Source organism: Suillus bovinus (assembly GCF_016758785.1).
Source record: "Suillus bovinus strain UH-Sbo-P2 chromosome Unknown EDB93scaffold_2, whole genome shotgun sequence".
NCBI lineage: Eukaryota > Fungi > Basidiomycota > Agaricomycetes > Boletales > Suillaceae > Suillus > Suillus bovinus.
In genome coordinates this window covers 1,041,074-1,056,247 of record NW_024542058.1, presented here as the reverse complement: position 1 = coordinate 1,056,247, position 15,174 = coordinate 1,041,074, and the positions used below count along the sequence as shown (strand labels likewise).

At 48.1% G+C, this 15,174-nt stretch overlaps 4 protein-coding genes across 4 annotated transcripts; 3 read left to right on the top strand and 1 right to left on the bottom strand.

Annotated features, from left to right (window-relative positions):
- The first annotated feature begins 145 nt into the window (after positions 1–145).
- EDB93DRAFT_1116233 (SYF2 splicing factor-domain-containing protein) lies at positions 146–1,464 on the top strand. Its single transcript, XM_041448324.1, has 6 exons — positions 146–365; positions 417–666; positions 718–899; positions 956–1,083; positions 1,135–1,231; positions 1,284–1,464. Exons 1-6 carry the CDS (start codon positions 228–230, stop codon positions 1,350–1,352), a joined length of 864 nt encoding a protein of 287 aa, XP_041313287.1. The 5' UTR covers positions 146–227; the 3' UTR covers positions 1,353–1,464.
- Positions 1,465–3,979: 2,515 nt separating this feature from the next.
- Positions 3,980–8,276, top strand: EDB93DRAFT_293588 (putative aminoadipate reductase). Its single transcript, XM_041455999.1, has 13 exons — positions 3,980–4,497; positions 4,551–4,914; positions 4,967–5,274; positions 5,323–5,541; positions 5,591–5,697; positions 5,755–5,970; positions 6,024–6,185; positions 6,236–6,397; positions 6,449–6,995; positions 7,054–7,332; positions 7,392–7,541; positions 7,594–7,851; positions 7,907–8,276. Exons 1-13 carry the CDS (start codon positions 4,192–4,194, stop codon positions 8,123–8,125), a joined length of 3,297 nt encoding a protein of 1,098 aa, XP_041313286.1. The 5' UTR covers positions 3,980–4,191; the 3' UTR covers positions 8,126–8,276.
- Positions 8,277–8,444: 168 nt separating this feature from the next.
- On the bottom strand, positions 8,445–11,550 carry EDB93DRAFT_1075342 (MCM2/3/5 family-domain-containing protein; the record flags this gene model as incomplete). Its single annotated transcript, XM_041445156.1, has 8 exons — positions 8,445–9,029; positions 9,078–9,353; positions 9,405–9,498; positions 9,550–9,665; positions 9,717–10,546; positions 10,599–11,293; positions 11,343–11,457; positions 11,508–11,550. 8 exons carry the CDS (start codon positions 11,548–11,550, stop codon positions 8,445–8,447), a joined length of 2,754 nt encoding a protein of 917 aa, XP_041313285.1.
- Positions 11,551–11,856: 306 nt separating this feature from the next.
- EDB93DRAFT_1116228 (origin recognition complex subunit 3 N-terminus-domain-containing protein) lies at positions 11,857–15,061 on the top strand. The gene is made up of 13 exons (XM_041448323.1): positions 11,857–11,997; positions 12,046–12,076; positions 12,130–12,251; positions 12,298–12,418; positions 12,472–12,660; positions 12,718–12,804; positions 12,857–12,950; positions 12,999–13,164; positions 13,215–13,334; positions 13,382–13,797; positions 13,866–14,060; positions 14,111–14,186; positions 14,259–15,061. The coding sequence occupies exons 1-13, from the start codon at positions 11,962–11,964 to the stop codon at positions 14,715–14,717; spliced, it is 2,112 nt and encodes a 703-aa protein (XP_041313284.1). The 5' UTR covers positions 11,857–11,961; the 3' UTR covers positions 14,718–15,061.
- Positions 15,062–15,174: the final 113 nt, after the last annotated feature.

The window sequence follows — 15,174 nt, the reverse complement described above, 5'->3', positions numbered from 1 at the left end:
GGGCGGCCGGGCCGTAGCATCGGCATTTGCCTTCACAAGCAATTCATTTCGAAACACGCTGCCTCGAAACTGCAGAATCTCCCCAATCATGCACAACTGCCTTGCTACTATTTTACACTAGAAACTGTAAATAAGTAAATTTACTGAACAGCCCAATTCTATGTACCGTTCCATGTTGTAGTTCAGTTAAGCTTGGAATTACATAAGCGACGTTTACACATTCGGCAATGGCAGTTCGTGGTCCAGCATTGTTCACTTGCGCTCAACAAATGACTTCAGACAGCGGCGAAGAAAAGACGGTAGAGGAAGGTACGATGACTATGGAGGAGAGAAAGGCAAAGATGGAGCAACTGAGAGCAAAGATGGTGCGTGGTCCTCTGCGTCATACTCAACGTCCCTTACCTGCTCTTTCACAGCGTTCAACGACGAAAGCGAATCGCGCCTCTCTCATTGAAGAGTCTGCCAAAGCCAAGATGACAGCGAGAGATGCTGCACGGCTAGAACGGCAGCGGAAACTTGCGGAGGTCTTACGCATGCAGGCTGAAGCTGAGGATCGAGGAGAGGACGTGGAGCGGCAGAAGAACTGGGAATGGACGATAGAGGATAATGATAATTGGGAAAAGAAGAAAGCGAGGAAGGCACGGAGAGCAGATTACGAGTTTCACGGTAGGGTTTTATATTGTTCATTGCATGATGACACTCATTATCCTTGTGTAGATGATGTTCACGCGGCTCGACGGCGCTACAAGAAAGACCTTGACCTCATCAAACCTGACCTTGCTGCATACAACCGACAGAAGGAGGCCGTACTAGGATTGGCACCAGGGTCTCTATCAAAGTCTGGGAGTAGTACGCCGTCGTCATCTGCTCTCACAACATTTGATCCTTCGGGCGGACAGGTGCGTGCTATCGAACCTTCCATTGTATTTTATTTCTTATTATATACATTTTTCAGGTGGTTCCATCACCCGAACAACGGATGGCTGCAGAGAGTTTCTACCGGGATGCCAATACTCTACTGTACGCTGACAACAAGCCTACTGAAGACGCCATCGATAGAGTGGTTGGCAAGATCAACAGAGAGTACGTTGCTGTCCGGTTTGGCTCTCCCGTAGCACTGACATTACGCCATAGCATTGACAAGAAAGGCAAATTCTCGCGAAAGAGACTCAATGAGGATGAGGGCGACATTACCTACATCAATGAGCGGAATCGGGTGTTCAACAAAAAGGTATGTCATTGTACATCCTGCTCTTGAAATATGAGCTCATGAAGAGTAACAGATTGCGCGGTACTACGACAAATATACCTCGGAGATTCGGGCCAGTTTCGAGCGGGGAACGGCACTATGATGGTATGACTATGGACCGCCAGAATGTCATTCACCTCCCTCGCTGCACATGTATTCAGACCACATGCATTTATTTACTTTCATCCTATAACATTATTGAGATTTATACAATTGGTGTACTGCACGAAGCAACTCGGAATGCGTGATCAAAGCAGTAGATTCAGCGTGGCAAGCCACTACATCGCATTAATTGGACATGTAATACTATGAGCACAGGGAACCAGAGGACTAAGATATACAGATGACGCCTGGAACAAAGAACATTAGCACTTGATCAAATCACGATCTTGGAATGCCTGATAGGTATCAGAATTGCAGAAGTAATGGTAGTCAGCAGCTAGACACAGAGGTCTATAAGACTGTTGAGCTTGAATGTGATATTTATTCATCAAAAGGACCAAGCAGAAACGACCAAGGAATACGATGGATGGGTTTACTTACTTGAAAGTTGGGGCTAGCGGCGGGACTCTTGACGAAGCAGTAAGTGATGACTTTCGCTCTGTTGAAAAATTTAAATCGTCAGTTCAAACTCCGCGGTTTGCCGTAGCTTATCAAATTCATAGTTTGTCAATCTGTGTCATGTGATGACAGCGGCGTGCTCCGGGCCACAGGGCAGTACCACCGGTTACCACCGGCAAGGGCGGCTTATATAAACTGTCGTTCATCCAACTCGGCAGCATTTCTCATCTTTGCTCTGAACGTATGTGCAGTGCGATAAGCTCAATTATTCGCATTGACGAAATCCACATTATCCAAATTTCCGTACGGCGAGATTGCGATATTATATCTCGTCGGATGGGAATTTGATCACTGTGGAAACGAAGTCTTCAAGTCGTATCCAACCTGCCTGTATCATGACCATGATCTCTTAGGATCTTACCAGATGAGTCAAGACCGATTCTGCGGAGGGGTCTTCAAAGACGCCGTCACCGGGAGAATAGCTTGAACTCCAAGCCATTCTTCCGCCGACAACTTTACGAGTGCAACTCCTTGCTGCATCAACAATACCCCCAGGATGGCAAAGGATTCGAGAGTTTGTTGCTTCCGATAGCCTCCCTCAGTGTGCGTCTATCTCAAGTGTTTAATATGTTTTACAGTTTGTGGTTATACAAGATCATGATCACGACAATTATTCATTATGCACCAAAGTTTAGGCAGATACTATCCATCCCGGCTGAGTCGTCACCTCCACAAGTCGTCAAGTAACGCTTTTGTCACAGTTTGTCACAGCTGCCATTTCTAAGCCCGCTCGGCAATGCCTCAGAGATGTCGGTTAAGTTGGAGCGAAAAATTATGATTGCGATTGACCGGTATAGCATGGAATATGGTAGGGAGTGTGGCTGTAATTATAATGGTTGTATGGTGAAAGATGTGCTCCATGATGTGGCAAATGATGGTATGGTATAGAATGTCCGGAAAATTGATGATATGGTGGTATGCTGCTATGGGTTGGGTGTACAGTGGGATTAGTGGGATGATAAGGTATTTCATGGTGTAGATTAGGAATACTTGAGCTACCCAATTCACTAGTAGAAGAGGAGTGAGAGTTGTTGGTGTGTAGCAGGTTCGACTAGACCGAGAGTCGCCTGACATGATTCATTAGGTCACGGGAGGGTCGCCAGTGAATATTTGCTTCGATCTACCCCTCGAGTAACCTGGGAATGCATGACACACTATCGACTAAGGCAGTACAGAGGGCGAATTACAGTGTGAATAGTGGGTATAACATAATTGTCTGCGAGTGAGGAGTGCGAGACACGACGAACTCAGTGAAATGGACGAAGGAAGCGAATAGTGTAATCGCTCGGGCGGCAGGCAGTGCACATGACAGACCGCCTCAGTACTAGTGTCATTCGCCCGACCCAAGCCCGACCGTGACTCTTATGAAAACGAAAGAAAAGGAATTTGGTCCATGATTAGTAGTTGTCCTAGTACATTACCAGACAAAAACTCTTTTAACAGTTAGCGTGCATCACGCGCACGTCTGATAGAATGATTGATGTCACGTCAATATTTGGGAAAGCAAAGCAAGCCAACTTTTGTGAATAGGCTCTCCATCAGTGAACTGGTGAGGAAAATACATGGTCATATATCACAATAATTAGCGTAATTCTGTCACCGAGCATCACATTATCATATTTGCTCTTATATAGGAAAGGAGTTTTACATGATTTGACTATAGAACTTCAAGATCATTATCGCTCGAACTAAAAGTCAAAGGGAAGGTGTGACAAAAGATACATGAATCAAAATTGCTACATCAGGCCTGGTAAGGTTCACAATATCCAGGCTAAGACTAGAAGCCCGTATCTTTCAGGGAACGATGTTGCGTTGACCCCGGCCGGGGGCTATATGTGTGCGTCTGGTTGCCATGTACCAGCAGTATACCTCTACAGGCCTGAACCGGTTAAATGACCAGCCTGAACCTTGTTGTCTGTATAGACTAGCCGGAGTTACCTAAACCTTCGCTCTCATTCACACTAGGATGGCCCGAGTACGAAATCCCGAAGTTCAGGCTTGTCCAGCTCTTCGACTGAAGTCTCATCGCGGACACCTAACTGAAGGTCATTGACACACGGAACACTCCACGTCGGAGGCCGATAGAAACATTTACCTCACTCGGAGATTCTGAGAACGTCACCGTGACGCCAATGGTCCCGGTCAACTGGCTCAAACTAACGTATATCACTTGACGGAGTGAACGACTCGAAGAAGATACCCGAATTCAAAATGACCGTGGTCATTAACAAATATGTCGGAGGCGCTTAGCCGGCTTTGTTAAAAAGACTCGCGTATGTATACCCTTCACAAACTTTGACCGCCAGTTGAGCATCCAAATCATGGTCAATTCACACCCAATTTCTCTTAATCATCCTCCTCTTGACGGATCTCTGTTCCTTCCTGAATTGCTCGAATTCAATGCCCAACATAACCCGGGCGTCACATTCTTTGTCTACAACAAACCTGGCAACAACGACCTCATCTCTATTTCACATCTAGACTTCTATCGAGCTTGTCATCGTGCTGCACATCAGGTTAGACCAGATCGTGCAGGCACAGACAAACAGGTGGTTGGCATCATCGCCAATTCAGACACTCTCCTTTACCAGACCGTGGTCATGGGTATCATCCTCGCTGGGCTGATTGTATGTGATCGTCTTTTTCTGCTCGAACATATCTCTGATTGCTGTTTTTAAAGCCATTCCCCATCTCACCTCGTAATTCGGCGGCGGCAATCCTAAACCTCATGCAAAAAACAAAGTGTTGTCGTCTAGTCACCACTCACCACTCTCTCAGTTCCCTGCTCAACGAAGTCAAAGCGGGTAGCATATCTCATGGCATTGAAGCGAGCCAGCTGCAGCTTGACATGATGCCGGCGCTGAAAGATTTATATCCCATGCTTGGCACAGGCTCTGTAGACGAGGGTTTTCTCCCATACCCTCCCCAAGCTTCTCGGCCGTCTCAGGACGATATATTATACTACATACATTCCTCTGGTAGCACTGGTTTCCCGAAAGCCATTCCAACAACCAATCAGACCATCATTGAATGGTGTAGAAACCGTAAGCCACCGACACAATCGACGAAGCAAACTGCTAACTAGGCTGGTATCAGCATCCATTGTCGACCACATCAACGCTCCCACTCCTATCCGCATCACTGCTGCATCCGTTCCAGCGTTCCATACCTCAGGCATACTGATCCAACTGCTGATACCCATTGCATCTTTGAGCAGCATATCTATTTACCCGCCCACATCCCTCCACGACCCATCAGCTGCTCCCATAACACCCAATTCCCAAAATATCTTGGAATGTGTGCTTGATACCAAATCGAACGCGTTGTGGGCTATGCCTTGCTTCCTAGAGCAATGGGTATCATCTCCTAATGCTCTTGATATTCTGAAGAATCTTAAATATGTCGTATGTCACAAGTCTATTTTTGGCAAGGAACGACTCATGGTGTTGTAGCTTTATACTGGCGGTCCACTCGCCTCTAAGATGGGAAATGCCCTGGTAGATGCAGGAATCAATATATTCCCTCACTACGGCGCCACAGAAATTGGACCTGTCACTCCTTTGTTGCGGTATGGGGTCGAGAAAAAGCTTTGGGACTGGCTGCAATTTATCCCAAACGTCAAGATCAGATGGGTTCATCAGGGCGATAAAACGTATGAATGCCAAATTTTAGTGCGTCTCAGTCTTCATACATCCTCTCAATATGAACTCTTCCTTGCAGACAACTCCGACGTACCATGTGTCGGTAGAGAATCTCCCGGACGTCAAGGGTTATGCGACTTCGGATTTATTTATCAAGCATCCGACAATCGAGGGTTTGTGGAAGATGTGCGACTGATAACTGTGTCATTCGTGTTCTGGAATTGTCTAATATCAGTCTTGCAGATCAGGAAGAAAGGACGATGTATTGACGCTCTCGTCTGGGGAGAAAGTAATACCAGCACCCATGGAATGCGTCATCGGGACCAACCCCTATGTGAATGGCGCCATCATCTTTGGCCGTGGGCGTAGCCAGGTTGGCGTCCTTATAGAGCCACGAGCGGGGCATAAAATCGACGTCAAAGACGAGGCACAGGTTTCGGAGTTCAGGAATCGAGTTTGGTAAGACCCTCGTAAAAGCGCATGCGGCTCTCATGACTCAAGTGCTCTTGAAGGCCGGAGATAGAAGAAGCGAACAAGGAAGGCCCTGCCTTTGGCAGAATCTTCAAGGAAATGGTTCTTGTGACGTCCAGGGGAAAGCCTATGCCTCGAACTGGAAAAGGGACCATCGCCAAGAAAGCCGTTATCCAAACATATGAGGGGGAGATCAATGCATTGTGAGAAGGTGCTTTCACCAGTATCTAAAAATGATATTAATGTGCGTCAGATACCACAAGGTGGAGAGCGGCAGAACAGGCATCAATGTGCCTTTGCCTACGAGCTGGACTGTGGAAGACGTCGAGAATTGGCTCATGCTGCATGCCGTTTCTGTGAACGCTGGCAAGGCGGTCGATCCCGATGCAGACTTCTTTGCTCAGGGCTTTGACAGGTAAGCAGATAGTCAATCAAGACTCATGCTTTACCGACTTTCTACCTCTAGTCTTTCTGCGACATTCCTCAGAAGCCAGATCATCAGTTCCCTCAGGTCATCATCAGATCGCGATGTCCAGGCTTCGGCATCACAAATTGACCAGAACATCGTCTTTTCAAGTCCTTCGATTCGCCAGCTCGCGAGAAGCGTCGTTTACGCAGTATTGCATATGAACAGTCCGACCGTCGATGTCAAAGTTGAGATCAAGAACATGATCGAGAAGTATTCAGTAGGATTCAGTGGGGACTCTGTCATAGATACCTCTGCCACTCTTGTCAACGGACGCAGTCAAGGCAATCATGTAGTCATCCTGACTGGGTCCACAGGTGGTCTTGGTTCGTACCTGCTTGCATCTTTGCTACAGCGCAAGGATGTCTCGGTGGTATATGCCTTCAATCGTTCATCGAGGGGCGCTACATCCATTCAAGAACGACAGAAGAATGGATTCGATGACCGCGGTTTAGATGTCACTCTCCTGCAGTCAGAGAAACTTTTGTACATAGAAACGGATACTTCTGGTGATAACTTGGGTTTGGAGAAAGAGTTGTATGAGAAAGTTCGTTTCATTTCCAGTCTGCTCTGCAGACTAGTCTACTAATAAAACGCAAATGCAGATCCGCACGTCCGTCACTATCATCATTCACAATGCCTGGCAGCTCAATTTCAACCTGGCGCTGTCGTCCTTCGAGCCTCATGTTCGGGGAACCCGCAATCTTATCGATCTGGCTTTGTCTTCTCCGCGCCATCCGAAGCCGCGTATATTATTCACCTCTTCTATATCGACTGCGCAAAATTGGGATAAATCGAAAGGGCCTTTCCCGGAAGAAGTACAGTGTGATGCGGGCGTTGCAGCAGGCTTCGGCTATGGTGCGAGCAAATACGTTTGTGAAAGGGTGAGTCGTACGCTACCTTAGGGGTGTATGCCGATCTGACAAATGCCGCCTTGAACAAGGTCCTCGTGAACAGCAAGTTGCCGGCATGCTCGTTCAGAATCGGACAAATAGCGGGAGGACCTCCACGAGGAGCTTGGTCGACGACGGACTGGCTGCCGATCATCGTCAAGTCGAGCGTAAGTTTGGGTGTATTCCCGGAAGCTCAAGGGGTGAGTGTGGTTCAACGTGGGGTATTCATCCTCAATGACACGGAGGGTTTAGCTCTTGTCATGGATTCCTACTCACGCGGTGTCGAACGCTATTCTTGATGTGGCTTTTGCAGCAGAAGAGCCCCCCATCGCGGTTAATCTGGTGCATCCGAGACCAGTAGCGTGGGGGACGCTGATGCGACCTGTTGCGGACGCCATTTCTGAGCGCAGGATAACAAGCGCCCCGCTGCCCCTCATCCCATTTTCGGAGTGGTTCAAGAAGGTCGAATTAAGTGCCAAGAATGCAAGCGAGGCAGACATAAAACGCATCGTAAGTTTGTGTCATTTTCTGACTGAATATTTTCCCACATGGTGTTCCATTCTAGCCTGCTATCAAGCTTCTCGACTTTTTGTCCCCGATGTCTCGATCAGATATCGCAATCAGAGCGTCTGGGGAGATGCACTCAGAAGCAGGTGGTCTTTCCTCATTCGCGACTGATGTGGCCCAGCGCGTCAGTCCGACGGTGAAAGACTTGGAGCCCCTGTCGTCAGCCAATGCAACGCAATGGGTAGACTATTGGGAGGCAGTGGGAATGTTTCGATGAATTATCATTTAAAGTTGGAATATCAGTCTATTCATTTTTCTAGGTTTTTTGAAGGAGTACCATAGGATATCACATTGCTTAATCTCAATCGCACTTGGTTCGGAACTTGTTTGCTCTCAAGTTCAGATTTCGGACAAGTAGCAAATTGTGTTGAATGATTATTACTCGGAGCCATACATACTAGCGGCTTCCATCCTATAGATCCACATAGTATCGATACACACGTAGCCAAGTATCCTGATAGCATATTAACAAGCAAAAAGAATATTTTGAAGCCAAAAAACAACAGGTTATGCCGATCCATGCCTGTAATACAATATCACGCTCCTTCAACTCTTCTAATCATCCTCTTATCCCGCTCCCCAACCACCGTCAGCACTCCCTCATTCTCCATCACTTTGATAACTTCAGAAAACTCGGCAGCATCAACACGGATACTACTCTGGTCTGCAAGGCGTTTCATCGCCTCGCCCCATTTCAAGCCCTTGCCCTTTCCAGCGCCATTATCAAGCATCGTTAACAGCTCTCTGCGCATGTCATCCCGCATCTTGCGTTGTCCAACACCAGTACCGGTGTTCAGCAAACCCATATCAATCTTGCCGGTGCGGGGGTCCATGGCACTCGTGCGGATGGCCTCTCGCATGAGACGGCATGCCTCTTGTACATCCTGCAATTCGACGTGCGCAGCAAAGCGCATACGGGCATGGGCCTCGGAAAGGCGGATCATACTTTCGAGCTGGCGAGTTGTGGCGGTTATGCGCTTTTCAGACGAGCGGGGGTCTGATGCGCCGATGGAGCGTAGGGAAACGTAAGAAGCGACGAGCTCGTCGCTTGCTTCAGAACTCAGGACGGGGTGAATGTTCGTGCGTGCATAGTCGATATATGCTGAGAGCTCGTCAAGAGGCTAAAACGAGGTGAGCTCAGTACGTGAAAAGGGTAATGCAAGACACACTAAAACATCGTAGCCACCAGTGTTGGGTGCGTCTTCGAGGTACAGCCCGACTAAATGTTGGGCAAGCTTGCGGTCGAGGGTTTCATCTACTTGATCGAGTACCAAATATAGCAAGTCGAAACGGGAGATGAGCGTAGGAGGGAGGTCGATGTTACGCGTGATGGGGAGGTCGACGTTGTACTTTGATTCGACAGGGTTCGCAGCCGCAAGAATAGACGTACGGGCGTTGAGAGTAGTAATAATGCCCGCTTTGGCTATTGACACAGTTTGTTGTTCCTGGTGAACATGTTTCAATAACATTCAAAAGAATCTCGGGATGAGCCTGACCATAACTTCATGGAGAACGCTACGAGTTGCATCAGACATTTTGTCAAACTCATCAATACAGCAGACACCGCCGTCACTCAACACCAAGGCACCACTGCAGATCCGTGAGCAACGACATCCAAGATAACGATGATGCATTCCTTACCTTTCGAGGACAAGCTGCTTGGAATCAGGGTCTCGGGTTACATACGCGGTCAGACCCACTGCCGAAGAGCCTTTGCCAGATGCGTAGACTCCACGAGGAGCGATTTTGTGAACGTACTAACAATGAGTTTGGCTTAGCTTTGCTACTGCAGACAGAGACCAACATACCTGTAGAATTTGTGATTTACTGGTACCAGGGTCACCGACCAAAAGTACGTTAATGTCCCCACGGTAGCGAGGTCCGCCTCCGCCACCACCTCTTGCGATGCTTTTGTTGGTACCACCAAAGAGCTGGAGGAGTATACCTTTCTTCACGTCGTCCATTTCCCAGATTGACGGCGCGAGGGAACGAGCAAGGAGATCATAGAGATCATGTCGCCTGCTAAGGTCGATAAGTTTCGCTTCAAGTGCAGCTTTACGTGTTAGTCCCCCTTGGGTAATTTGCTCTTCCAGTTCTTGATCATCGGCACTATCACCAACCCCACCTATACCAGGGACCTTGTCTCCGCCCGCAGGACGTGTACTGCGGTCAAGTCCTAGAGTGCCACCCGTGCTAAGCCGGACATGAACAACATCGAGGTAGGTCTTGAATAAGCTTTTCATCGTCCTTTGACGAGGGTTCACTCTGACGGGGACACTGCGGTAGATACCAGTGACGACAATCCTGTCGCCGGGTTTGCATACATCAACGAGCTCGTCGTATACACTTAGTGACACGGTGTGTGGTGTCTGGCCATCAGGCACTGCATCAGGAGTCTCTTGCAGCCGGATGACCTGCCTGTCTGCAAATTCACAACGGTTGTGCACGAGAGACATCGTCCCAACGCTTCCACAGACATCCCTTGGGCACCGAGCTGGCTCCTCGATCTTGCCGCGGTCTATTTCGACTTGAACAGTATGAGAACATGTGAGGCAGCGGAAGAACGCGACCTTCATGTCTGGAATCACGGGTGTGGCGCGAATGACCAAGCCTTTTATAGATATGAGTTTATCGGTATCTAGAGCACATTAGGACGATAGAAGAACGTTTGAACTTTTTAAACGTCATACCAGATGGGTTGAGTTCACGCATATTCACGGTCGTCAGTCCGAACGGACGGACTTTGTAGACTTTACCCATGATGTCGGCGATCTCTTCGTCGCCTTGATCGCCCTGCATTCCGTCCATGCCGGCTTGCTGATCTTCGTCTGCAAGTTCGAGCATAAGGTCCTTGAGGATTTGATCCATCGCAGGCACTACTTCCTGCGGGTATTTCTGCAGTTGGGCAAACAGCTTTTTGCACGGCGGATAGGAAAGCAAGTTGATCATGTCGAGGTTGAGATTCGTTTCGCCAGTCTGGCGGATACGACGCATGTACGTCTCATATAATACGACTTCGCCTTCGTCTGGGGTGGCAAATGTCCGAGTGCGAAGGTTCTCCTGACGATCATGAATAACACGATATTTGGGCTTGAAGCCGCGCAAAAAGTCGCGGAAAAGCTTCATCGTCTCTGCCAAGTTCACGGTAGTTCCCCAGATAGCGCGAATTTCATCGGGTTCATCTGTGGGTGCAGCGGGTGCCGAGAGGTGCGGTACAGATGATGCAGGTATGGAGAGGTGCGTTCCATCTGAGTTGAGATTATCGTTGAGATCGTTGTTATAATCGCCACGCCTCGATCGCCGTGCGGATGGTGTTAAAGAAAGGGAAGAGTGGATGTCCCCGCGACGGTTCTTGACAGGCGTAGCAAAAGCAGCGGCTGGACTCCTGACATATCATCAACAAATTGGAAGATATTTCAACAAAAGTAGCTCACGAAGGAAAGGCAAGAGGCTCAGAGTCTGGAAAAGCTGGATCAGAATCGATCGCGACCCTCCTCCGAGGAGTCTTAGCAGGTGAAGAGCTTGGGAATGCAAGAGGGGAGCTTCCGGCTAGCATGAAAAATAAGTGGCAGTTAGCTATACGTTTAGCAAGCACTCACGAGCAAAAAGCGGTGTTCGTGGTGCTCGCCGAGGTGTGCTCATCCCAAGCGCCCGTCTGGCAGCAATACCGCTCATAGGCGTAGCTGCAACGCTGTTAGCATATCTTTGTCGCGCAGGAGTGCCTGCAGCAGAAGGTGTCCCCGGTAGAAAGAGACGTTGGGGAGGAGGAGCTATGGACAGTGATTGATCGATGGTGCCATCTTGAGGAGGCCCGTCCATCTCGATATCATCGATGTCCGATGTTGGAAAATCAACTCTTGGAGGAGATGACATTCTGAAAAGATCTAATTGAGTCGTTGACCACCCTGCAGTGATTTGGATGAATGTTTGCAGAGCTTGGACGCGTCGCGACGCGTCAATTGTGTGTTCTTTAGGGCAGGTCAAAGCCCGTCCGAAACATTGAAGGCTTACAAGGCTTATGGCACTCCTTGAACCTCGATCATTTCAGTCCATATGGCAGTCGATACAGATTTAGAGGATGTCAATCAGGCAAGTCCTACACAAACGTCTATCATGTCTATTGATTTTGGTTGTCAGACCACAGTCTACATTCCATTCAATGATTCTGGTAGCATGAAAATACTTTCTGTCCGTAAAATCTAGCTGAAATAGATGGCTCAGACGATGTGAACACCAATGCAGTACCGTCATCCCTGTTCCCCGAGCGAGATCTTCCCCAAGGATGTCAGCTTCGCTTTCAAGCGTGCAGGGCAGCCTGGGGCAAATGTTTGAAGAGGATGCAGGTATGTGTTTCGCTCGTTCTTCCTTTTGAAAATCTCACGTAAACAGGAACTTATTCGCGCACTGCACGCACCGGTCGTGGAGAGTGTTGTTGAGCAAGTTAAGAAGTCTTATACGGATGAGCTTCCGGGACTACCATACCCCGAGTTACCAGTCATATCTGTCACATGTACGTTTGCTTGCTCGGGTTGAGATACTGCCTTTCAATTCTTATTCTGACAGCATCCAGCACGTCATCTTCTCTCTTCGACGAGATTTCCTTCCGACTAGAGGAAAGTACAGACGAGCTTTTCGACGACTTCAATGATCATTTTGTCATACACGTCTTTCCAAGCGATTGCGCAACTATTACCGGAACTATGAAGACAATCGTGTCAGGTTTTGTATCCCGATCTCCTACCGGAGGACAAGGTACTTGCGCACGACTCTCTTTGGCCTTCTAGTTTATTGATATTTAAATACCCGCAGACATAAAACGCAAGCCATCTACCTCACTAGCAGCATATGATATCGCCCTCCTTGAGGCATGGTATCGAGCTGTATGTGATGCGCGAGGTAAGGGACTCGAATAATCCCTTTCCTGCCGTTCGCTGAGTGAAATTAAAAGACGATCATCATCACAGGTCACGTCTGGTAGTTGTGATGCATGACTTTGAACAACTGGAGCCTCAGGTGGTTCAAGACATGTTTGAAATTTGCAGGTCAGACAGTTCTTGCTGATATTTGTCTTCTTATCAAACAATGCTTAGCTCACATATCCCATGCTTACCACTGGTATTTATCCTCGCACTGGCTTCACCCCCTTCCCCGTCTTATATCCATGCCACATACCCTCACTCTATGCTGGCATTACTGCGAGTGAGAGATTGCCCTTTCCCGCTAGCTGAAAAATCATTGCACAACATTATATTGGAGGTTTGTAGAATCTCGATGTCACCACGAAGACACTAACGGGATCTTTCAAGACATTTTTTGATCCTATGTTTGAGCCAGAAATTATGATTGGCCCAACGACCATCGACTTCGCAGTCGATTTTTTTACTCGTCATAGCTCGTCACTTGACGGTCTATTATCCATACTTCAAGTATGCTATTCCTTCCTGCAATGGTTTATAATTAATTCAAGCCATAGCTGGCTCACATGAAGCATTTTGAAGAGCCCCTCAGCGTCCTCGCCCCTGTTCAAGCGTTAGGACAGTCCACAGATGCTGCAAAAGTGCTTCTCACATCTGATGCTTTTTCCTTCCTCGATGCCCTTTTTGCTCGGGTGCACAAATCGACTCTCATTATGCCTGTAGAACATGCTATTAGTTGGCGAGATGCCACTGTCGATGCACTCCTATTTTCAGTAGACACTGCACGCGATACTTTCCGAATGCGCGCGAAGCTGCTGCGTGTGGCATTTCGGCTTGTGCTCCTTATCCGCCAATTCATGCTGGTGCATGGGCACAAGGTCGTCCAGGGTGACCAAACGATGCCCGATTTGATGTGTCTGGCGTTGCGAGGACGTCTGGGCAGTGTATACGGTCATTTGTGTTCCGTGGTCATGTATGTGAATCTTGCTTGTATGTACTCTCGACAGGGGTAGCTGATTGAGCTGTTGCTGATCTCTGTAGGAAGCTGCCCGCAGCGCAACTTGAAGACTTTGTGCAGGTAGTACACGATTTCTTCGAGGATGTTCCTGAGGACGTAAAAGCGGAAGAAGTTGAAGTCATTTCGCGCGTGGAAACAGCATATAGGATGCTCTCTCGGGATGCAAACGCGCAGGACATATCCGTTCTGCTCAGAAACTGGCTCTCAGAGTATTTCAAGTATGTACCGCAGTTATCATTGCGGTTGATTGATAATTTATAAACCTCAGGCTACGCATAGTTGCACTGGAAGACGCCCCGTTATGGGACATCTGGTACACTGGCTCGACGCCATTTCCGTCCGAGGTACGCGACGACTAAACCTTGCTGTTAATAAATGGATGCACGCTAATTTGCCAATTTTTTTAAATGTTCCAGCTGATCAATCCATCACCTCGCGCATCCATCCTCGCGGGATTGATTCATCCCCAAGACTACATGTCTGCCGGACAACGAAGTGGAGATGATGAGGATGATGACCTGCCCGACATAAGTATCCTATTCAAGGGCTACCTAGAAAGCGCGAAGATGATCAATGTCTATGACTGGTTTCAGGCATTCGTGGTCTTCTTGGAAGCTCAGAAGCGGCGTCTTGGAAAGACTCCTATTCCTGATGGTGCGAATGGAATCTCTAGGACGCCATCGAGGAAGAAGGGAAAACAGAAACAGGATGAGGCCATTGATGAGGACGCGGGAGAAGATGAAGAGGAATGGCTCATGGAGGTTCAATTGCGGTTCATCCGGGCCCTTCAGGAGCTAGATTACCTGGGATTCATCAAGCATACTGGGAGAAAAGTAGATCATGTCATGCGGACTGTCTTCGACTCTCCGGAATGATCGAGTGGGCCGACAACCGCTAATGGGAATTCGGTAGAAAATAGATGACATGTCGCACGTGCGTGAAAATAACTTGCCTTATTTGTCGCCGTGTCCGAGGCTATTCCCGCTACCTCTGTAGTGGGTCTACGTCTGAATTTTCTGATTTTTGCGGTAGATCCGTCAGATCTTGCCGTGGCTGGCGCCTCAAATAGTTACAGGTCGCGGAGGCCCTTTAGCGAACGCGAGAACAAAGGAAAAAAGACCGAAATGCATAATTCACACAGTGTCATAATATTTCTTTTGTCTCAGCAGATTAATGAGACATATGTACATAATTCAGCTAATAATATTTTTTTTGTCCCAGAATGGAGTTTCCCGCGGTTTACCGTTTACGTCGACCGTCATCATCACCTCATTGCACGGCGCTAAAGACGTCAAAAAGACACATCGAACACCATATTCTGACCATTGCAGG